The sequence below is a fragment of the Mus musculus genome, chromosome 1, assembly GCF_000001635.26.
Source record: "Mus musculus strain C57BL/6J chromosome 1, GRCm38.p6 C57BL/6J".
NCBI classification, from domain to species: Eukaryota; Metazoa; Chordata; class Mammalia; order Rodentia; family Muridae; genus Mus; species Mus musculus.
The window spans coordinates 60098664-60123460 of record NC_000067.6 but is presented as its reverse complement, the minus strand read 5'-3'; the positions used below and the strand labels follow the sequence as shown (position 1 = coordinate 60123460).

Genomic DNA, 24797 nt, shown 5'->3' with positions numbered 1-24797 from the left:
AAAAGGAGAAGAATCCCAGCTCAAAAATTCAGAAAATATACTTAACAACATTATAGAAGACGACTTTTCTAACCTAAAGAAGGACATGCTTATAAAAGCACAAGAAGCTTACAGAGCCTCAAATTAATTGGAGCAGAAAAGAAAGTCCCTGTGCCACAAAATAATCAAAACACTAGAAATACAGAACAAAGAAAGAACATTAAAAGCTGCAAAGGAAAAGGCCAAGTAATATATAAAGGAAGAACTATTAGAATTATACCCAACTTCTCAACAGAGACTCTAAAAGTTAGAAGGACCTGGACAGACTCTAGGAGACCACAGACACCAGCCCAGACTATTATACCCAACAGAACTTTAAATCACTGTAGATGGAGAAAACATTTCATGACATTTCATGACAAAGTCAAATTTAAACAATATCTACAAACCCAGCCCTACAGAAGGTACTACAAGGAAAACTCCAACCCAAGGAAGTTAACTACACCCACAAAATAAATAATCTCATCCCAGCAAAACAAAAAGAAGTTAAGTGCAAATGCTCGCACACACAGACACCATTACTACCACCATGGCCAACCACAACAACAAATTAATGAATTAACAATCATTTACCATTAATAATTTGTTGCAGGATATTTTATCATATTGTGAACCTAGAAATTGTGTCATTTCCTGGAAAAACCTGTCTCTAGTTGTGGTGTGGCTCAGTCTTAGCACATACCTTTAATTCAAGAGCTTTTTGATTATTGTAAACAGGACTAAATAATGTCAACCATAGGTCAAGAGGCAGAGCAAGCAATCATTTGGCAGTCAGTGAACACAGTGAAAATAACAGAGAAGGAGTCAAGAGGACAGATACACACAGGAGAAGTAGAAGGGAGGGACATTCAGTTTGAGGGTTTTTTGAGATGGAATGGAGGGAAAGAGCCTCCTTTAGGGATGTCTGTCATATGTGGGAAAGGACCACCAGGTGCTCTCTCTGCCTGGAGTCAGCAGTCTCTCACCCCAGCATCTGGCTCCCAGTCTTCACTGGTAAAATAGAATGACTGAGATTGTGTTAAAAGCATTTCGCATTCCAACATGTGGAACAACCACATGGACAGAAAAACCATGCCAGCTGCAGACAAATTAAGAAGCCATTAGATTTGCTAAGTTACCTGGAAAGTCCTCAAGGAGAGCACTGAGGATGGTAAATACCATAATACAAGGGGCTAGGACCCCGTTTACTGCTACTTTAGATGGCTTGAAAATAGAAGCAGAAAATGAAAAGCTAAATGACTTAACTGAAATTGGCTCAGTAGTGATTATGATTATTATCATTTTGGTATTTCATATTTTATTCTTAATAGCCAAGTGGGTTCATAAGACACAAGCCTTAGAAAGACTTATAAATGAAATCAGAAAAATACTCAGATACAAAGAAATTTAGACAAGACCCTACTGTGCCAGCACATAAAGAAACTGAAGAGGGGTGGCCCAAGGTTGTTAGAAAACCAACCTTAGTTTATCCAGTTAATAATACTTATCAGCATATGATAGACACCCCAAGGTTATGAAACAAGTAAATGGAATCCTATAGATATGTTAGAATTGACAAGAAGCAATCATTTCATATGGCTTGCATTCACTCTATGTGAAGCAGATATTAAATTCATGGGAAACTCAGAATTATCCCCCAAGAATGGAAAGATTTGTCCACAGCAGTATTGGAAGCTGGTCCTCAGTTACAATGGTGCACATGATGGAAAGAGGAAGCCAGGGCCTTAGAACAATGAAATAGGGCAAGAGGTATTAATATTTCCCAAGATCAGTTGCTAGGTGAAGGGCCGTATGCTGAGTTACAAAGGCAGCTTGAATTTGATGATCATAACATTGGCCTTTTGTAGTTTAGCACCTTTAAATGCTTGGGACAAAGTTGAAGAATCAGGAAAGAGATCTGAGTCATTTATTAAAATTATACTATGCCCAAAAGAAACCTTCAATGACTTTTTGTAAAGATTGACTTCAGCTGTAAATAGAATAGTATCAGATTCAGAAGTCATAAAAATATTAATTGAATCTTTGGTTTTTGAAAATGCTAATTCCGAATGCAAAAGGATGATGAGGCCTTTAAAGGCAAGATCAGCACCAATAGATGAATGGATTATAGTGCCCTGGATGCAATCAAGGACAAAACAGCTTCAGCAGATAAAATAAGAGAAACCAGAAATCAAGTATTTTGGCAAACTGCTATAAATGATCAGAGACAAAGTTAAAAATACAAATAAATGGCATTGAAATTGAAGGTTTAGTAGACACAGGTGCAGATGTAATGATAATTTCACCAAAATCACAGATTGGTCTCTTCAGAGATACACATTCAGCTTCTAGAGATTGGAATTTTATCTCGAGTAAAACAAAGTACAAGAGGTAGAGTGTGCAGGGCCAGAAGGACATATAAGAAAGTTAAAGCCATATGTGACTAATATAGCCTTGAATTTATGGAATTGTGGTTTGTTGCAGCAATGGAAAATATATATAGATTAACATTCCTCCAATCTCAGAAACAAACCATAAAATAAAGAATGATTCTGAAAATGTATCATCAAGAACAGTCAGACTGTCCAGGTGGTCCATAGATAGGCAAGACACAACAGGTGCTGGCCTTTCAAAGGTACCAATCACCCTACCTTTAAAATGGTTAACCTGTATGGGTGGAACAAATGGCTTATAACAAAAGAAAAAATACAGGGTTATTAGAAAGGCAGCTAATTTCCAATGGGGACAGGAACAAAGAACAGGTTTTGCAAATGCCAGTAAGCTCATCTCCATTTATGCAGCCCCCAATCAATATTGAACCAGATGATATCCTAGTAATGGATATTTTGTTTATTTGGTGAATTGGCAACTGGGAGTCTTCATAAAGCCAAAAGGAGTCCACCAACATTTGCCTGCTGGCTTCTATTGCAAACACCTCCCATATAATACAATAAATATTCTCTCTTTGAGAAACAAATCTGGACATTTTATAAGGCCTGGAGAACCTTATACTCCGTCATTGCCAACCACCCTATGGTCATAAGGATGCCCCTTACAATGATGGATTGGGTCCGTTTGAAGGCAGAGTCCTTCACAGGCTTAGTCATGGAAGAGTGGAACCGGTACCTATGTGAATTCCTTCATGACCAGGATGTGGTAGCAAAAGGGTCTGTGCCTTCCCACACTGAGAAAATAACTCAGTTGCCTAATCTGCTCACCCACTCCTCCCCAAAAGAGGCACCTATTGAAGTGTGGGGACTGAGGAAAGGGGCACATTTGGCTAATGCATGGTTTATTGATGATTTATCAATCATTGACCAAAACAAATTGAAAATGGCAGTCTATAGACTCAGGGATGAAATGGCCAATACTGAGGAAGGAAGGAACCACAAAATCAGTGCAGCTGGGAAATCTCTGTCTTCCCCAAATCATGGTGCGTGTGCAATGGTATATGGTCATCAAAATGAAAAACCACTAACCGGCAGATAAATGGCAAAGATATAGTTGTGCCAGGATGCATTTGCAAACCCCAAAAGACCACCCAGGAGACAATTCTGATGCAATTGTATTAGGGTCTCTTTATTTAAACTCAAGCTTGGGCCACCATCTCAGAACGGGAGGGTGCTGCCCCAATCCCAGTTTCAGGCAAGCACTTATAGAGGGTTCTATCCTGGCACACATGTGCTTGGGGTTGGGGCTGGGCACTATGTCCTTTAACATAATTGGCTGGTTCTGGGAACCAAACCATAAACTTAACTTCTGTTTTCCTCCTCATTGGTGGTTGTTAGGAAGTGAAGTACTAGGGTCAGGCTTGTAACCTGGAGTTGCAGATTTGTTGGGGAGTAACCTGAAAACTGGTGCTGGGTGCTGGCTTATTAGTTAACTCGTGTTCAACCTTAGGTCAGATTCTCTAAGATGGAGTCTGAACCCAAAAGATCTGGTCTCTCAATATTTGGTCATATGAGGCATACATGGAAATGGCAAAAGCCAGAAATCTTAGCAAACATTAAATTTATGTAGCAAATATAAGTAAAACAGACAAAATATCGAAGCACCTGGAAATAATGAAATATTGGACAAACTGCCATATGTTTAAGTCTAGAATATTAAAATTTGCCAGGGAACAAATTCAGAATAAATCAGTAAGAATGATAGATTACACATTTGAAAAACTTGAAAGTTTACCCCTAACACTAAAAAAATAATGGGTAATGGAGAACCAAATTAAATGAGGCCAACACTATGAGAATAACTACTACAAGGGATCCATAGCCAGGTGGTGGCTCACACTCCAGCGCATAGGAGGCACACACCTTAGTCCCATGTGATGCTGTACCCATTCCAGATTTAAACTAATGGAGAGTAGAGAAATAAAAGTAGATTTGTGCTTTTGTAAAACAAAACAAAACAAAACAAAACAACAAAAACACATTCCAAGAGGTTGTAAACAATTAACAAAAGGTCATAAAAAGGGAACTAAGGATTTACTAAAGGTGCAAGGACAGAAGATAAAATATGTACTGGGTTTATCTATATGAAACTTTACTAATAACTTAGTCACAAAAATTATGGTCTTTAACTTTCAATGAACCTGAGGGACAGATAATGAATGTTAAGCCAGATAATTACTCTTCATGGGTATGCATGTAAACATTATCTGTGGTAAAATTCTTATTCCATTTATGATTTGAATTTGTTTGAACTTCTGGTGAACTTTTCGAAAAAAAAATGGGGGGGTGCATAGATAAACCATGTGATCTATTTTCCTAGAAAAGGTACAAAAGGCTACAAAAGATTACATTGTATAGCAATTGAGTTAAGGCATTGGGAGTAAGGAACTCGGTGCAAAAACGTTACATTAGAGCAAGAGGAAAGAGCAAGATTAGGAGAAGAGAGCAGAGAGAACTGAAGAACTTTTAAAAAAATAAGAACCTTTTAGAAGAACTTTCTTACATAACTTTCATAGAAAACGTTTTAGAGAAAACGTTCTAGAGAGAACTTAGAATTAAAGATTAAAATCACTTTTCAAAGCTTGAAGAGACGCAGGAAACCTGCCTCTGTACTTTCCCGCTTTCCTGCTGCTCACCAGTGCAGTTAGAGCTCCCTTCCCCCATTTTCCCAGCATAAATGCCTCTGGCCTTTTGGAGAGGGCAGAGAGGGCCCAGCCCAGAGCAGAGATGCCAGCTTTAGGAACAGACAAAAGGCAACATACCCCAGCCTCTGTGTCACCAAGGCTGACACTCTCCTTGATAAATAACCTGCATTTCTCCAGTGCAGATGGCTCCTGTCCTTGAAGGGACAGGGACCAAACATCCTTAAAATGATAAGTGGCCCACTCTTGGACCATGAGAGAAGGGCAGTCAAGTGTTCCCAGACAGCTGTGACCAGTTTGTAAGAACACACTAGCTCCTGACAGCACCATAAAGTTACTTCCCAGATCAGAAGGGTGCCCCTGCCAGCTGCACGAATCCGTCCCCGCTGTCTGAAACAAACATCAGGTTTGAAGGATAGCTTCCCCTTGTCACCTCCCCAGCCATGTAACCAAAGCCCAAGGATCCCTGCTTATGCATATGCACATGTAAACACGCCAAGCCCCTGGACAGGGGCATTGCATTCCTAACCTGTGCAGTGGGGAAAGCTTAAAATCCGGGTCTGACTTGTGAATAAAGGCTCTCTTTGTTATATTACATGGGTCTTACAATTCTTTTTTTTTTTTCAGAATATGAAAATTTATTACTGTGTTTCCATTGTCAAATTTTATGATCTTGGCCTTTCTTTCTTGCCTTTGTATAGAGCCAACAGAGAAACATTGGCTACTTTAACCACCTTAAAGCGGACTCCAGAAATATCACCTACAGCATGGCCTTTTCGACCAAATTCAGCAACCAGAACTTCATCATTTTCCTCAATGAAGTTCAGGCAGCCATCATTGGGCACGAACGCTGTGATCTTCTTGCCGTTCTTAATGAGCTGCACCCTGACACACTTCCTGATGGCAGAATTTGGCTGTTTGGCCTCAACCCCTACTTTTTCCAGCACAATTCCCTTTGCATGAGAGGCGCCCCAAAAGGATTGGCCTTCAGGGCTATGCCCAAGTGGGCTTTCTTGTACTGTTTGTCATGCCACTTCTGGTCCCGTCGGTGACTGCGGAGCTTCCGGGCAGTTCGGAGACCACGACACTTGCCCATCTTGCCGGCGCCACAGGCCCCGGGTCTTGCAATTCTTAAGAGTTATTCTGGGGTTCCCAAGAACTGGGCATAACATTCTCTTCATGAGACTTCAACTAACAGACTGGAATCTTTGTTCAATCTCTTGTGGAGATCCAACAATAGAGATCTTGTTAAAAACAAAACTCTAATACCAATGGGTTCAATTCTCCAATAAAAAGACATATGCTAACAGAATGGATATAAAAACAGGATCTATCCTTCTGCTGCACACTTTGACACCAAGAAACACACCTCAACATCAAAGGAATATATTACCTCAGAGTAAAAAAGATTTTCCAAGCAAATGGACTTAAGAAGCAAACTGCTGTAACTATTTTAACAGCTAATAAAATAGACTTCAAACAAAAATTAATCAAAAGAGATAAAGGATACTTCGTACTCAAAGGAAAAATCCGCCAAGGTGACTCTTAACATCTATGCCTCAAATGCAAGGGTACCCACATATGTAAAAGAAACATTTTAAAGCTTAAATCAACATCAAACCTCACACATTAATTGCGACATCCCACTCTCACCAATGACCAGGTCATCAAGACAGAAACCAAACAGAAATAATGTAGCTAATAGATGTTATGAATCAAATGGACCTAAAATTATCTACAGAATATTGCACCCAAACACAAAAGAAAATATTCTCTTCTCAGTACTTCACAGAACATTCTCCAACATTGACCACATACTCCATCACAAAGCAATTCTTAACAGGTACAAGAAAATTGAAATAATGCACACACACACACACCCATCTTATCAGACCACCATGGATTAAAGTAGATTTCAACAACAGAAAAAAACTGAAAGCCTTTAAATTCATGAAAACTGAACAACTTTCTACTCAATGACAACTGGGTCAGGGAAGAAATCAAGAAATTAAGGACTGTCTAGAATTCAATGAAAATTAAGGCACAACATACCCAAACTAATGGCACACAATGAAAGCAGTATAAGAGAAACATTCACAGAACTAAGTGCCTTAATAAAGAAATTGGAGAGATCTCATACTAGCAACTTAAAAACAACTGAAAGCTTTAAAATAAAAAGAAGGAAATACACCCAAGAGCAGTGGAAATAATCAAACTGAGGGCTGAAATCAATAAAATAGAAACAAAGAGAACAATACAAAGAATCAATAAAACAAAGAGTTGGTTCTTTGAATAAGTCAGTAAGATACTGAAGGAACATTGCCCAATTAATTTTATGAGGCCACAGTCACTTTGCTGTGCAAACCACACAAAGATTCAACAAAGAAAGAAAATTACAGACCAATTTCCCTCATAAACATCTATGCAAAAATAATCAATAAAATACCTATAAACCAAATCTAAGAACAGACCAAAAATATCATCCACCAAGTAGGCTTCATCCCAGAGATGCAGGAATGGTTCAACATTTGCAAATCCATCAATGTAATTCATTGTATAAACAAACTGAAAGGAAAACAAAACACATCATCTCGTTAGATGCTAAAACAGCCTTGACAAAATCCAACACACCTTCACAATAAAAGTCTTGGCAAGATCAGGGATACAAAGACAATAATAAAGGCAATTTACAGCAAGCCTTTCACCAACATCAAATTAAATAGAGAGAAACATGAAGGAATTCCACTAAAATCAGAAACAAAATAAGGCTGTCAACTCTCTCCATATCTGTTCAATAGAGCATTTGAAGTTCTAGCTAGAGCAAAAAGATCAAGGGGATACAAATTGGAAAGAAAGAAGTCTAAGTATTGATATTTGCAGATGATATGATAGAATAGATACATGGTCCCCAACAATTCTACCACATTGGTGCACTATATTGATGACACTATGCTAATTGGACCAAGTGAGCAGGTGGTAGCAACCATTTTGGACTCATTGGTAACACATACGCGTATCAGAGGATGGGAAATAAATCCTAACAAAACTCAAGGACCATCTACTTTAGTGAAATTCTTAGGAGTTCAGTGGTGTGGGGCATGTAGAGATATTCCTTCTAAAATGAAAGATAAGTTATTGCACCTGGCCCCTCCCACCACCAAGAAAGAAGCACAACATCTAGTGGGTCTATTTGAATTCCTCACTTGGGTGTGTTACTTAGGCTTATCTTTGTGTAAGGCCTGGAACAGGAGAAGGCCCTTCAACAGGTCCAGGCTGCTGTGAAGGCTGCTCTACCACTTGGATCATATGACCCAGCAGACCCCATGGTACTTGAGGTGTTGGTGGCAGATAGAGATGCTGTTTGGAGCCTCTGGGTCACAGAAGAGACCTTTGGGATTTTGGAGCAAAGCTCTACCATCATCTGCAGACAACTATTCTCCCTTTGAAAAACAGCTCTTGGCCTGCTTTTGGGCCTTAGTGAAAACTGAACGTTTGACAATAAAACACCAAATTACCATGTGACCTGAACTACCCATCATGAGATGGGTGCAATCAGACCCTGGAAGTGGTATATAGGTGATTGGGCCAGAGCAGATCCTAAAGGCACAAGCAAGTTACATTAAGAAGTTGCTCAAATGCATATGGTTTCTACTCCTGTTACAATGCCATCTGCTGCCAAGCATGTGCCTAGAGCCTCATTGGGTGTTCCCTATGATCAGTTGACCGAAGAGGAGAAGACTAGGACATGGTTTACCGATGGCTCTGCGTGTTATGCAGGCACCACCCAGAAGTGGACAGCTGCTGCATTACAACCCCTTTCTGGGACAACCCTGAAAGACACAGAAGGAAAATCTTCCCAGTGGGCAGAACTTCGGGCAGTATACATGGTATTACAGTTTGTTTGGAAGAAGAAATAGCCGGATGTGGAATTGTTCACTGACTCATGGGCTGGATGGATGGATTGGCTGGATGGTCAGGAACTTGGAAAGATCATGACTGGAAAATTGGTGAGAAAGACATCTGGGGAAGAAGTATGTGGATAGATCTCTACAAATGGGCAAAGGATGTGAAGATATTTGTGTCCCATGTAAATGCTCACCAAAAGGTGACTTCAGCTGAGAAGATGTTCATTAATCAAGTGAATAAGATGCCCCGTTCTGTGGACAGTCAGATTCTTTTCCAAGCCATCCCTGTCATTGCTCAATGGGCACATGAACAAAGTGGCCATGGTGGTCGAGATGGAGGTTATGCTTGGGCCCGACAACACAGACTTCCACTCACCAAGGCTGACCTGGCTACAGCTGCTGCTGAATGCCAGATCTGCCAACAGCAGAGACCAACACTGAGCCCCAGATATAGCACCATTCCTCGAGGTGACCAGTTAGCCACCTGGTGGCAGGTTGACTACATTGGACCACTTCCTTCGTGGAAAGGACAGCGTTTTGTTCTTACTGGAGTAGATACTTATTCTGGTTATGGATTTGCCTTTCCTGCACGTAATGCCTCTGCTAAAACCACCATTCACGGACTGACAGAATGCCTTATCTATTGTCATGGTATTCCACACAGTGTTGCTTCTGACCAAGGAACTCATTTCACAGCCAGAGAAGTGTGACAGTGGACCCATGATCATGGAATTCACTGGTCTTACCATGTTCCCCATCATCCTGAAGCAGCTGGGCTGATAGAAAGATGGAATGGCCTTTTGAAGACACAGTTACAGCACCAATTAGGTGGCTCAACAGCATGGAGGGCTGGGGCAGAGTTCTTCAGAGGCAGTATATGCTTTGAATCACTGTCTGATATATGGTATGGTTTCCCCGATAGCCAGTATCCATGGGTCCAGGAATCAAGAGGTGGAAAAGGGATTAGTTCCACTCACTATCACTCCTAGTGACCCTCTAGGAAATTTTTTGTTTCCTGTCCCCACAACTCTAGGTTCTGCTGACCTAGAAGATTTGGTTCCAGAGGGGGGAGTGCTCATACCAGGAGCCACAAACATTCCATTGAACTGGAAGCTCAGACTTCCCCCTGGTCATTTTGGGCTTCTAATGCCCTTAAACCAATAGGCTAAGAAAGGAATAACAGTGTTAGGAGGGGTGATAGATCCAAATTACCATGGGGAAATTGGATTACCTCTTCACAATGGTGGTAAGCAAGATTATGTCTGGAGTGTAGAAGATCCCTTAGGGCGTCTCTTAGTACTACCATGTCCTGTGATTAAAGTCAATGGGAAACTACAACAGCCTAACCCAAGCAGGATGACAAAGGACATAGACCCATCAGGAATGAAGGTATGGGTCACTCCTCCAGGAAAAGAGCCAAGACCTGCTGAGGTGCTTGAAGAGGGTAGAGGAAATACAGAGCGGGTAGTAGAGTAAGGTAGTTATAAATACCAGCTAAGGCCACATAACCAGTTGCAGAAATGAGGATTGTAAAGTAATATAAATGCTTCTGTCTTATTTTGTTAAGAATACATTTGTCTTTCTTCCAATTTTTTTAACATCAATTGGTATTTAAGTTGAAACACTAAAAGAATGTTCCCAAGGGACGTTTCCCCATTGTAAATTTTCAAATGTGTTTGTGATTGTATGAGGAGTAGTTATATTGTGTTAGGCATATTCATGACCTTATTATTGCTTCATGTGGACATGAGATATTATTTGTGTCAAGTTGACAATGGGTGGATTGTCATGGCTATTCCTGGTTGTCAACTTGACTATATCTGGAATGAACTACAATCCAGAATTGGAAGGCTCACCAGTGATCCTAATCTGGAGGCTGGGAGATACAAGTTTCTGACCTGGATCTTGGCATGGAGATTTTGAGGCATAGTGGTTATGAATTCATAAGATTAAGACAGGGAAATCTCTGAGTTCAAGGTCATCTAGGATTAAAGGCATGGTGACACACACCTTTAATCTGTGCCACACCTTCTGCTGGAGACCTACATAAGGACACTGGAAGAAGGAAGATTCACTCTTCTTCACCTGCTTGTCTTGTGGGACTGAGCAACTGTTAGATCCTTGGACTTCCATTCACAGCTGCTGCTGACCATTGTTGGAAGATGGGCTACAGACTGTAAGTCATCAAAAATTCCTTTACTATATAGAGACTACCCATAAATTCTGTGACTTTAGAGAACCCTGACTAATACTTAGGCTGAGACAGAAATCAGAGAAACAACAACCTTCACAATACACAAAAATAATATATCTTGGGGGTAACTCTAACTAAGCAAGTGAAAGACCTGTATAATAAAAACTTCAAGTCTTTGAAGAAGGAAATTGAAGAATATATCAGAAAATGGGAAGATCTCCCATGATCATGGATTAGAAGAATTAACATAGTAAAAATGGCTATTTTACCAAAAGCAATCTACAGATGCACACAATCTCCATCAAAATTCCAGCACAATTCTTTATAGACCTTGAAGAAACAATACTCAACTTCACATGAAAAAGCAAAAAACCCAGACTAGCTAAAACAATCCTATACAATAAAAGAAGTTCCAGAGTTATCACCATCCCTAATTTCAATACTAAAGAGTTGTAGTAATAAATACCACATAGTATTGGAATAAAAACAGACACACTGATCAGTAGAATCGAATCGAAGACCCAGGTGTAAGTCCATACACCTATGAACACTTGATATTTGATAAAGAAGCCAGAAACATACAATGGAAAAAAAAAGAAAGCATCATCAACAAATGATCTAACTGTATGTCTATATGTAGAATAATCCAAATAGATCCATATCTATTACCCTGCACAAAACAAGTCCAAATGGATCAAAGACCTCAAAATAAAACCAGATACTCTGAACCTACTGGAAGAGAAAGTGGCAACTATCCTTGACTGCATTGGTACAGGAGACAACTTCCTAAATAGAACACCAACAGCACAAGAACTAAGATCAATAATTAGTAAGTGGAACCTCATGAAGCTGAAAAGCACCATCTACAGTACAAAATGGCATCCCACAGAATGGAAAAGATTCACCAACTCCACATCAGACAGAGGGTTAATATGTAAAAAAATGGGGTACAGATCTAAACAGATAATTCTCAACAGAGGAATCTCAAATGTCAGAGAAACACTTAAAGAAATGTTCAACATCTTTAGTCATCAGAAAAATGCAAATCAAAACAACCCTGAGATTTCATCTTACACCTGTCAGAATGGCTAAGGTAAAAACACAAGTGACAGACAGCTCATGCTAGCCAGTATGTGGAGCAAGAAGAACACTCCATTGTTGGTGAGACCGCAAACTGTACATCTACTTGGAAATCAATATAGTGGTTTCTCAGAAAAATTGGGACTCATTATACCTTAAAACCCAGCTATACCACTTCTGAACATATATGTAAAGGATGTCAATCATATTACAAGGACACTTGCTCAACTATATTCGTAGCAGATTTATTCATAATAGCCAGAAACTAGAAAAATGTGGTTCATTTACACAGTCGTGTATTACTCAGCTGTAAAAAACAATGATTTCATAAAATTTGCAGGCAAATGGATAGAACTAGAAAAATCATCCTAAGTGAGATAACCCAGACCTAGAAAGACAAACATGGTATGTACTCAGTTATAAGTGGATATTACCTGTAAAGTAAAAGACAATCATGCTATAACTCACACATCCAGAGAAGCTAAGTAACAAGGAGGGCTTAAGAGGTAATAAAAGGATCTCCCTGGGAAGGGGAAATAGAATAGATTTTGCTGGTGGACTGGTAGGCAGGGGGGTTGGGAATAGGAGGGATGGGGGCAGGAGAAAATTCTGGGCTCAATGACTGCAGCTGGGGGGCATTTTGGAAGCAAGGTGGAAATCTAGAGCAATAGAAACTATGAAATCTCTGAGAGCAACCCTAGCAAAGACTCCTTGTAATGCGGATTCTTGGAGCCTGAACCAGCCATCTTCCATAACTAGGCAAGGCCTCAAGTGGAAGGTTTGAGATACCAACCCAGCCACAAAATCTTCAACCTATAGTTTATTCTGCCTGAAGTGTATTCTGGGACTGCAGTCTAGCATAATCGTCATCAGAGATACCAGAAAGATTTCATCCAGCAACTGATGGGGGCAGAAGCAGAATACCAGAGCCAAATATTAGACAGAGCTCAGGAAGTCCTGCAGAGGAAGGGGAGAAAGGATTGCAGGAACCAAAGGGGTCAGGGACACCTCAAGGAAATGACTCACAGAACCTACTGACTAGGACTCATGGGGTTCACAGAGATTGAGGAGCCCGTAGGGGTCTGTCCTAGGTCCTCTGCGTATGTTCTGAATACACAAGCTGAATAGCTTGGTGTTCTTGTGGGATTCTTAACAGTGGAAGTGGGGACTGTCCCTGACTCTTTTGCCTTCTTGTGGGACCCTTTTCCTCCTACTGGGTTGCCTGTCCAGCCTTGATGAGACGGGAAATGCCTAATCTTATTGTAGCTCGTTATGCTGTGTTTGCTTGGTGTCTTTGGGAGGCCTGCTCTTTTCTGAGGAGAGGAAGGTGGGAGTGGATCTAGGGGGAGAGGAAAGATGTTGAGAAAAGACTAGGGAGAGGAAACTGCAGTTGGGATATGAGAGAAAAGAATTTAAAAGAAAGGGAGGGACGGACAGACAAATGGATGGACGGATAGACAAACAAGCTAGAGTGGCTGGGACTGATAAAAGTATACCTTTAATCCCAGCACTCAGGAGGAAGAGGCAGGCAGATCCCCAAGTTTGAGGCTGGCCTGGACTACAGAGTGAGTTTCAGGACAGCCAGGGCTACACAAAGAAATCCTGTTTCAAAGAACCAACCAAACAAACAAATATACAAAAAAGAAACTAATTTAGCATGATTAATACACATTGTTAAATATCATAATAACATAATACTCATTAGTTATAAAATATTCTCACCATTTGTGCAGTAGAATTTCCCAAAGACTGAAGATCATATTGAATAGGCTGCCCATTTTGGTCCAAAAGATGAAATTGCTCTTCATGAAGGGCCTGTGTGTCAGTCAGTGTCTCTGGCATATCCTGTGATGTGAGTGAATCATATGTTTTAGGAGCAGTAATGGGCAAAATGGTAGGGGGATCATTTTGCCCAAAGGAAGGATCCCCAGAGTCCATACAGGTCCGATGCTTTTGAAAAGAAAAAGAATTTTACTTCAGTCTTCATAAAAAATACCATATTTTTACAATCTCTAAAAAAAGACTGTATATTAAACATAGACAGACACTTATATTACAGTTAATTGTTCATTTTACTTTTGCAACAAAAGGGTTTTTTTTTCATTTTTATTTTTATGTTTTTTTAGACAGGGTATTTCTACATGGCCTCGGCTGTCCTGAAGCTCACAGTGTAGTCTAGGCTGCTCTGGAACTTACAGAGATCTGTCTTCCCCTGCCTCTGCCTCTGCCTCCTAAGTGCTGGGACTAAAGGTGTGCACCACTATACCCAGTGAGTTTAGGTATTTTTAGTGCTGGATATTGAGCCCAGGACTTTCTACATGTAGATCAACCATTTACACTGAGCTACATTCTACCCTAAAGTTGTCTTCAGCCAGTGGTTCCCACCTTCCTAATGCCGTGACCCTTAATACAGTAACTTATGTGCGCTGACCCCACCATAGGATTACTTTCATTGCTACTTCATAACTGTCATTTTGCTACTGTTATGAACTATAATGTAAATATTTGTTTTGAGAATAACCCTGAGAAAGGACCATTCAAGCCCAAAATGGGTTGTGACCCATAAGCTGAGAACAGCTGTCCTAAGTGAAATTGTTGACTTTTATATTTTTTGAGTCTTTATATCCTCAGGGATGCTTTTGAACAAAGTGAAATATAATTAAAAAATATATTTTGAGTATACAAATTTTATGGCTATACCTAAGCATTAATATAACCATTCTATACCACTAAATTAAATATATGATATGTTAAAAAATTTTTTCGAAACAGTAAATATGTATCCCAGGCCTGACCTTAACCCTCTGCCTTTGTCTCTGAGTACTGGAAAAACAAGTGTGTACTTCCATTCCTGGCAAATTAAAAGTCTTGTATCACTGTGAGAACAACAAACTATTCTTTAAGCGTGAAAAGTTGTTAAATGGCATGCTGTTCTTCTTAAGATGAGAACACTTTCCCGGTGAATCCCTACCTCGAATCCCTGAGCCTCTCTTTCTGACTTCTCACCATCGTCACAGTTGCCCGCTAAGGAATGACGCTGCTCCATGCTGGCTTCACATTCAGTTCCATTTTCTCTGATTAGTTAATGGCTGAAAGGTTAAACGCCTGGTCAACTGGACAATTAATGACGGTTTATGGGGATGTTAATCCTAAGTAAAATTTTTATCTTCCATACTATGGCCTCTCACACAATTTAAGTAAAAAAATTTCCTTTCTATAAATAGGAAATTACTGTTTTTGTTAATTAACTTGCCAAGGCACCAGAATGCATTTAAGGCAAATTAAATATTAGGATTACGTAGTTCTCTCATTCTGTCCTTAATTACATCCTATGCTTGCTCACTAAAATTGAATTTGTGTTATAAAGTTACATTACACGCACTGCACATATTTAATGAATATGTTATTCATTAAATATATTATTATATGTAATATAATAAAAGGTTATTTTTATGGGTTGGGTGTAACCTATACAACATTACATAAATTTTGAAAAGATGGGGCTGGAGAGATGGCTCAGCGGTTAGGAACACTGACTGGTCTTCCAGAGGTCCTGAGTTCAATTCCCAGCAACCACATGGTGGCTCACAACCATCTGTAATGGGATCCAATAATGCCCTCTTCTGGTGTGTCTGAGGACAGCAACAGTGTACTTACACACATGAAATAAATAAATAAATAAATAAATAAATCTTTAAAAAAATTTTTTTTGAAAAGATGCCTTGGTACAAATGGGACTATGCATGCATGAGAACATGTGTCCTTCAGAACATGTTAATCTATATGGCCTTATACAACTTTAGAGAAGATGCCTTGTGCTGATGGTATTACACATACATGGCAAGATGTGTCCCTCAAGACAGGTTAACTATACAGCATCATATAATTTTAGAAAAGATGGTTTGGTGCTGACAGGACTATGCATCCATGGAATATGTGTCCTACAGGACACATTCTGATACTCTAGTGGATGTCTAAAACCTCAGAAAAGAGCAAATCCTACATGTGCATTTCTATACCCGCATTTCTATACTAGGTCTATTATGCACAACAAAAGATAAATAATAACAACAATAAAATAGAATGATTACACTATACTACGATAAAAGTTATTCCTAGAATTTCCCATTTAGTATTTTCTAATCATGGCTCTTTACAGGAAACTGAAATTACGAAGAGTGGCATGGGGCCTACAAGATATCTCAGTAGGTAAAGTCCTCTGGTCTCTACATGTACACACACACACACCCTGCCCACAATTAACAATAAAAAAGGTTTTTTAAGTTAAAGTTTCAGATAAGGGGAAACTACTAGACATATTTATGTAGCCAACCAAAGATGAGTTTGTAAGGCTCTGCCACTGAAGACACGACAGACTTTGATTGTGGTAACTAGAGAGCTCAAGCTAGAACTGACCTGACAGCTTCCTCTCTACAAGCCAGTTTGCGTAGTGCTAGAGGTGCTATTCTGGCCCAGGGAGGAAAAGGCATTAATGGACTTACTCAGTAGTAGACCCTGTATGCTGTAATAGTGACCAAGCAGGTGAGATGTGCTCACTGGTACATCGATGGCACTGTTGTTATGGAGGTAACCAACTGCTTCCTAGTTGGATTTGAGGCCCACTATATAGGAGGGACGTTTGGTGCTCTAAACCTAGTCAAAAGCCCATGGCTGGAGAGGTCATAGCTGCTACGAAGAAACCTGCTATTGTTTTGCTGAATGAACATATCAAACTGCCTTCTAAATAGGTTTAGAAACAGAGATTTGTGCTGCTCTCAATTCTGGTCAGGAAAGTTTTTATTCTGCAGTGAGTTGCAGTCAAAGTACTCAGACCTGGAGAATGTTGAGTGCTCAGCCCCAAATGGGGTATTGAGAATTACCATTCTACCTCCCCTCCAAGGCGAGAAATGGGGAGTGGTGGGAAAGAATGTAGGAACCAGGGGGTGGGAATGAGTGTCATGAAATATCTTTTGGATATGACATGATCATTGCCCTCATGAACTTCTAGCAGCTATGGTTACCTGCAAAAAAAGTCAAGCTGATCAATATTCTAGCATGGATGGAAGAGGGGCTCACAAGGCCCCATCCTTAGCTGAGGAGCTATTGGCAATTGATATCTCCTGGACAATGGGAAGTAAGTTTTCTTCAGGTGGTGGCTTCTGGTAGCACTAACTGGACTCAGTGGATTATGAAGGCGAGTGGAACACATGTTGGGGATGACTAGAGGAAGTGGAGTGTGGGTTGGCTATGATCAAGACACACTGTATATATTATGAAGTTATCAAAGAATAACTCTTTTAACTCCTGAAGACGATGACAATGGTACTCTTAACATTCTGATCTCCCTCTCTCCTCCAGTTGAGCATGGATTGTACATGCTTAGAATCCCAGTAATCAGGAGGCTAAGGCAGGAAGATTGAGTTCTAGGATTACATATGTAACATCTAACAGCCTGGGTTACGTAACGAGACCTATCTTAAAGTTAAAACTAAACACTCATACTACCTAGTATTAGCTTGACAAACTTGGAAGTGAGAAATTATTCATAATGTAAACTTTGAGGCACTTGGGCCTAGTATCCTAAGGCCAGCTGCCAGCCAGCACAAGCTAGAGCCCAGTAAATTTATTCAGACTATCTGATCTGGCCAGATTAGTCTACTATGGGCTTCTTTGCCCAGTCTTTCTCTCAAAAGTCACAAGAAGGTTCCTCTGCAGTCTTCTTCCCATGTCTACTTACCACTGACCTTGGTGTTATATTGTTGGCACTTTGTGGTACAGCATGGCCACTCCTTTTGAGAACTGTGAATAGTGGGCTGGTTTCCCAATGTCAATTGTCTCTTCCTCTGTTGATCTCACCATACCTAAATAGAAGAAAAGCCATGAATACATAAATGCAAAGATCCTAAATAAAACCACAGGTTACAAACTCAGTAATGTCTGTGAGAAACAATTCTCTGATGGGACCAATGAGATGGCTCAGTGGGTAAAGAAAGCTGCCCAGCCTGATGGCCTGAGCTAAATTCCTGGAACCACAAAGAGTGAGAGGAGAGAGCTGCTCTCTGACGACAGACACACGAATGCACGTGCATACACTAAGTCAGTCAGTAAATATCAGGTTTACTGCAAACAAAACACCCATATACAAAAAATAAAAATAATCAGCCTAATAAAACCCTGGTATCACTAAATTCAATTGATTTATATAGCCGTAAGAAAGAAAAACAGTAAGATACCATGGTATAGATTCTTTTACCACTTAAAACTTCTGTTCCATGCTTATTGAAGAATCTTTTAAATTTAAGTGGATTTATTATTATATAAAACTCACACTTTTTTTTTTTAAGATTTGTTTATTGTATTTATGGGTACACTGTAACAATCTTCAGAGATACCAGAAGAGGGCACCAAATACCATTACAGATGGCTGTGAGCCACCATGTGGTTGCTGGGAATTGAACTCAGAACCTCTGGAAGAGCAATTGGTGCTCTTAACCACTGAGCCATCTCTCCAGCCCTAAAACTCATACATTTATAAGAAGAAAAGTATATGCAAAATATACCTGCTAAACCATGCCTTTGCATTCTGAATCTCATTCAGTGAAAACATTTTTTTTCTCTTTCTTTCTCTTTCTTTCTTTCTTTCTTTCTTTCTTTCTTTCTTTCTTCTTTTTTTGTTTTTGTTTTGTTTTTTGAGACAGGGTTTCTCTATACAGCTCTGGCTATCCTGGAATTCATTCTGTAGACCAGGCTGGCCTTGAACTCAGAAATCCACCTGCCTCTGCTTCCCTAGTTCTGGGATTAAAGGCGTGAGCCACCACTGCCTGGCCAGTAAAAACTCAGTTTTTCAACTCAGAGTTTCTAGTATCCACCTTAAGATGTTTCTGTCATGAGTAGAACAGATATTCTTTAATTTTTTAAAAAAAGATTTGTTTATTTATTTAATGTATGTGAGTACATTGTTGCTCTCTTCAGACACACCAGAAGAGGGCATCAGGTCCCATAGGTGGTTTTGAGCTACCTTGTGGTTGCTAGGAATTGAACTCAGTACCTCTGGAAAAGCAGTCAGTGCTCTTAACTGCTGAGCCATCTTTCTAGTCCAGAACAGATATTCTTATTCCAGATTCTGATGTATTGATAATCTTCCTTCATCCATCTAAAACTCTTCATTATACCTACTAGGTCTCAATGAACTCAAAGAGTGTGTTGTTCTTAAACCTTTAAGCCATAGACACTTATTTCTCAAAGATTTGGACACAAGGCAAACAATCTCAATTAACAAATAATTTTTCTCTTTTTCTTATATTCCTGCCAGCATATCTGTGTTCGTTTCGATTTTAACCATTCTAACTGGGGTAATGTCAAATCCCATAGTAGTATCAATGTGAATCTACCTGATGGCTACAATGCTTACTGAACATTTAAAAAAAGAATTCTTAGCAATTTATGGTTTTTTTCTTTGTGAACTTTCTGTTTAATTCTACTCAAGATTTTTAACTGGACTATTTGGGTTTTTGGTGTTTAGTGTTTTATTTTTTTTTTTTTTTTTGAGCTATTTGTATATTCCAGACACCAGCCCTCTGTCAGACACATGGTTCATACATAAGTTGACAGCAGCTATGACTGCATGCATAAGATTTACCAAGATTAAGATAAAGTCAAAGAATGGAAAGAAATGGGAGTCGTAAAGTTCTACACACACACACACACACCCCGGCTGCCAGGCAGTGGTGGCGTACACCTTTAATTCCAGCACTCAGGAGGCAGAGGCAGGCGGATTTCTGAGTTCAAGGCCAGCCTGGACTACAAAGTGAGTTCCAGGACAACCAGGGCTATACAGAGAAACCTTGTCTCAAAAAACCAATCAATCAATCAATCAATCAATCAATCAGAACAGAAGAGGAACAGGAGGAAGAGGAAGAGGAAGAAAAGAAAAGAGTGCCACCCTTCAACTGGGGAACAGCTGAAATTGATGGCTCCCAATGGGAGGGAGATTCAACCCTTGTGAGGTTGCCTAGGCTCCAGTGGATGACCCTACACCTATGTACATACTGGTAGCATTAAAACCACTCAATGGGTTAAAGGGGGGGGGGAGAAAAAAAGGAGAAGGAGGAAGAGGAGAAGGAGGTGGCCAGACATGGGTGGCCCATGCCTTTAAGCCCAGCACTTGAAAGGCAGAGACAAGTGAATCTCTGTTAATTCAGGACCAACCTGGTCTACCGAGTTCCAGGACAGCCAGGGCCACACAGAGAAACTTTTGTCTTCAAAAAACAAAAACCAAACCAAACCAAACCAACAACCAAACAAACAAGAAAGAAAGAAAGAAAGAAAGAAAGAAAGAAAGAAAAAAGGACAACTGATGAAGAAACAAAGTTTTACAAAGTTGTCACCTTCAGGCAGTGGCTCAAGTCTCAAGTCCAGATGCCTATGTACTCTGCCTCAGAAATGCCCGTTCATTGAGGGTCTTCCTTTGGGGCACTAAATTATAACAGTGCCAGCCGCGTGCTTATGTGAAAGCTGTGACTGTGCCTTCACGGTAGCATGTTCTCTGTAAGGAAATGGTGGTGAATGTATATTTTACATTACATAATTTTATTTAGCAGGCTAATATGATAGAGCCTTATTCTACTCAGTGAAAAGAGCTGAAGTGCTTGTGTCCTGGAATAAGTGACCTTTGTCCTGATTCCTCATCTACAACTACAGATTTATTTTAGGACCAACAAGTCTTACAGTTATCACTGAAACGATTTCTGTAGCCACATTTTCTTCCCTCGGTGAAAATGATTACCAGTGGAGCAACTCTGGGAGCAACAAGAAGCTTGAAAATAAAGTTTCCACACCTACAACCTATAGTTCTAGTGCTGACAAATATACTGTGTAAGCAGGAAGTACCAGGACTGGTCACAAAGAGCACAAAGAAAGAAGCATTACGGATGGAGAATACTTAATAACTCCAGAAAGCCCACTTTTCTTTTTCCAGGAAATTGCTTTCTAGGATGTTTCTATCACTTTACAAAGGTAAAGGGTACAAGGCTGGAGAGGTAGTTCAGTAGTTATGAGCACATACTGCTTTGCAGAGGACCAAAGCACAACCATCCCAACGCCCACAACACCTGAAGCCCCAGCTTCATATGTTATGTCCTCTTCTGGCCTCTGTGGGCACTGCACTCATGTGCACAAACCACAAACAAGACTAACATCATTAAAAATCAATCTATTTAAAAAAAATAAAGATTTGGAAGAAATGGTACACTAGTGCTTCTGTGATTTTACTTTATAAAGGCTATTTGTGTTGCACATGGTGAACTCATGGCAGAGGGCTAGAGATTAGTCAGGATATTTCTCTAGAAGGGGTAATACTTGAGCTATAGACATTTGATCGATAGCCAATATATTTGTTCAAAACATTAAGGGTAATATCTCAGGTATACTTTATGAAAAACTGTCAACATCAATCTTGTGTTTCCACCATAACCTTTATGGACTAAAATATACCCTTTAAAACCAATAATCCAAGCCAGGTGTGTGGAGGGCTGGGGGGCAAAGAACTTTAATCTCAGCACTAAAAGGCAAAGGTGGGCAGATCCAGCTTTTTAACTTTTTGTAGAAAAGTTAAAGATCATGTTTAAAATATCTTTTAGTTTAGGATATGTCTTCCCTAAAAACTTCTACAATCTTGATTTATACAGATTTTTTTCTTTCTTATTTTTTCTTCTGTTTTGTTTGTTTGTTTTATTGAGATAGGGTCTCTCTGTGTAGCCCTGGCTCTTCCCGAACTCACTCTGTAGACGAAGCTGACCTCAAATTCACAGGGGTCCACGTGCCTCTTTAATTCCTGAGTTCTGGAGTTAAAGGCACCACCTGCACCACCACCATCACCACCATCACCACCATCACCACCACCATCACCACCATCACCACCACCATCACCACCATCACCACCACCATCACCACCACCATCACCACCACCATCACCACCACCATCACCACCACCATCACCACCACCATCCACATCACCACCCAACAACTTCTACAGCTCTTACTCTGCACACATAAACGTTTTTATTTCTTTGCTCTTTGAGAGCTTAAGTATTACTTTTTTAAAAAAGATTTATTTATTTATTATATGTAAGTACACTGTAGCTGTCTTCAGACACACCAGAAGAGGGCGTCAGATCTCGTTACGGATGGTTGTGAGCCACCATGTGGTTGCTGGGATTTGAACTCCGGGCCTTTGGAAGAGCAGTCGGGTGCTCTTACACACTGAGCCATCTCGCCAGCCCTTAAGTATTACTTAATATTCTATTTTACACTGACTCTGAAGTGATTTGATTATCCATTTAATGGTAAGTGGAATACAGTGGTTTTCTGCCCTCTTACCCTTGGGTACAGTCATGAGCCCACATGTATTCCTAAAATCAAGTGAATGTGGTCTCTAAAATATTGTTGTACTGCTGACGTTACTAAACTAGCCTATAGCTTTTCTTTCCAAATTATGAATTTCACCATTTTATTTAAACACTTTTTAACTTCTCTTTGGCACATGTGAATTGCCATTATCACCACTCTTGCACTTACTGTGTCACAGGTCTACAATAATGTCTTAATAACCAAAAGCCTACTACCTACTAATAGGTGAGCAGCACAGAGAGTGGACACTCTCCCTGGACTCATAAATGATTCATACCCCAGGTAGGATGGTGCAAGACATCACGTTACTGAGAAAGACATACAATCTCAAACTCATCAATTATTTCTAGGATTTCCACTTCATATTGGCAGCAGGTAACCAAAACTGAGGAACACAAACCCCATGGATAAAAAGAAACTAGGCTAATTCTCTTAAAATCCCAGAGCGTGGGCCATGATATAGCTAAGCAGCAGACTGTTGGTCTAGGACACACAAAGCCCTGAGATTAATTCCAGAATGTTAGACTCAAGGTTCAAAACAAGCAACAAGCAAGTGTGGTTGGCTGCAGGCAGGTATAATCCCAGTATTCAGGAGGTAGAAATAGGTGAGCCTAGAATTCAAAGCTAATCTGGAGAAACATAGTCAATTGAAATCCATACTGGACTACATAGGGACCCAGTCTCAAACAAAAACATAAAACCTCAAAAACCCAAACCAAACAAATAAAAAAATCCCTAATATCAAAAAACAAATAAACAAACACCAAGAGACTGTTAAGAAAAAGAAATCTTGTTCCAGATAACACTGAGTCTTCATGAGGACCCCAATAAATGAATCCCAGAAGTCTGCAGTTGATATAAGCTAAAATTAAGAGAACCAACACTCTAGCATTAGCTATCTAGGTAACGCCTGCAAGCCATACCAGCTAAGACATGTAAGTGACTATTGAAAAAAGCTCGTCCCAGGTATTCTTAGTCACTTATCTTCCCTTAACTAAATACCTTAGCTAAATAAAAATATATTTTAGTGAATTCAAGATGTGTGCTTTGCAAACTGAACTCTGAGTAATTCCTGTTCTATATCTTCCTAATCATAGTTTTCCACTCGAATTAAGATTTTAAAAATGTACTGTCTTCCAAATGTATTGTTAATCTGTTAAGTCCAAACTAAAGGAAGTTTAAAATGATGTTTTAATTAGTTATATGTTATCAGTAAAAATTCAATAGTTAATTCGTCTGGTAACACTGTTATCAGCAAACCCAATCTGAACAAGGAAATTTTTTTTCCCTGTATTTTGGGCAGAGGTTTTTCTCATTTTATGCCTCCACCTACATCAGTGGTAAAAACTTCTATTGGTAGCTCTTATGAGAAAAATAGTTAACATTTTCTGAGTGCTTCTTATGCGACATTAAATTGTCACAGCTAATCTTAGTGTGGCACAGAGGTTAAGTAACAGGTAGAATCAAATTCAGGCATTCCTGTAATGGGGCATGCAATTCTGTAAAATGAATAAACTGAGAACAGTCATGCTTTTTGGGTCGTTGTCCACTTAACAAATGATTGTTTTCGCCTCCAACTGACTAGATAACTTCTAGTTTTCTACGGATTTAAATTTAATTAGGCGACATATAGAAAACCTCTCACCATATTCACTGGTTCACTCATACCGCTAAGCCAACACATTTTGCAATCCAGTTCTGCCTGACTCTAAATTGCTGTCTCAGAGTAGTGTGTCCCTGTACCCCACCCTACCCCCGGAGGTTTTCAGACGAATGCCTTAAAAAAGTGACTTTGGGATCTTAAGAGTAATAGCCCCCATCTATTCTCCACTCAGGAAAATAACTAGAGTAATAATCGAGACCATTGAGACCGAGACAAGCCTTTGAGTGACATCAAGATTAAAAAAATAATTAATAATTAATAATAATAATAATAATAAAAGAAGCCCGAAAGCAGGGGAGAAGGTGCAGAGGACACTTTTCTAAACGTCAGACTCGGAAAGGAGGGGAGAGGCCCCTCTCGGGCGGGCGCTCCGGCCCAGGACTCGGATGCTCCGTGGCGGTGGTGCGTTCTCGGGCTCCGCACCCTCTGCGGGACAGA

The 24797-nt window shown here is 39.8% G+C and overlaps 1 protein-coding gene and 1 pseudogene across 22 annotated transcripts in view; both read right to left on the bottom strand.

Moving 5' to 3' along the window:
* The window catches only part of Carf (calcium response factor), a 55733-nt gene that overhangs the window by 30493 nt on the left and 443 nt on the right, over window positions 1-24797 (bottom strand). For 3 of the 22 annotated variants that reach the window (XR_003955577.1, XR_003955578.1, XM_017320604.2), the window contains exons 1-4: window positions 20677-21055; window positions 18034-18150; window positions 15261-15378; window positions 14012-14239 (exon numbers count right to left, since the gene is read on the bottom strand). Coding sequence is in view for 17 of the 22 variants with exons in the window: in XM_017320604.2 (XP_017176093.1) it covers window positions 14012-14239; window positions 15261-15335 (303 nt within the window). In the remaining 5 variants the exon portion in view is untranslated. Of the gene's footprint in view, window positions 1-14011; window positions 14240-15260; window positions 15379-18026; window positions 18151-20676; window positions 21056-24797 lie in introns of those variants that run through there. The other 19 variants (XR_001784597.2, XM_017320594.2, XM_006495974.2 and 16 more) reach the window with 16 other exon arrangements.
* Window positions 5723-6255, bottom strand: Gm15464 (annotated as a pseudogene).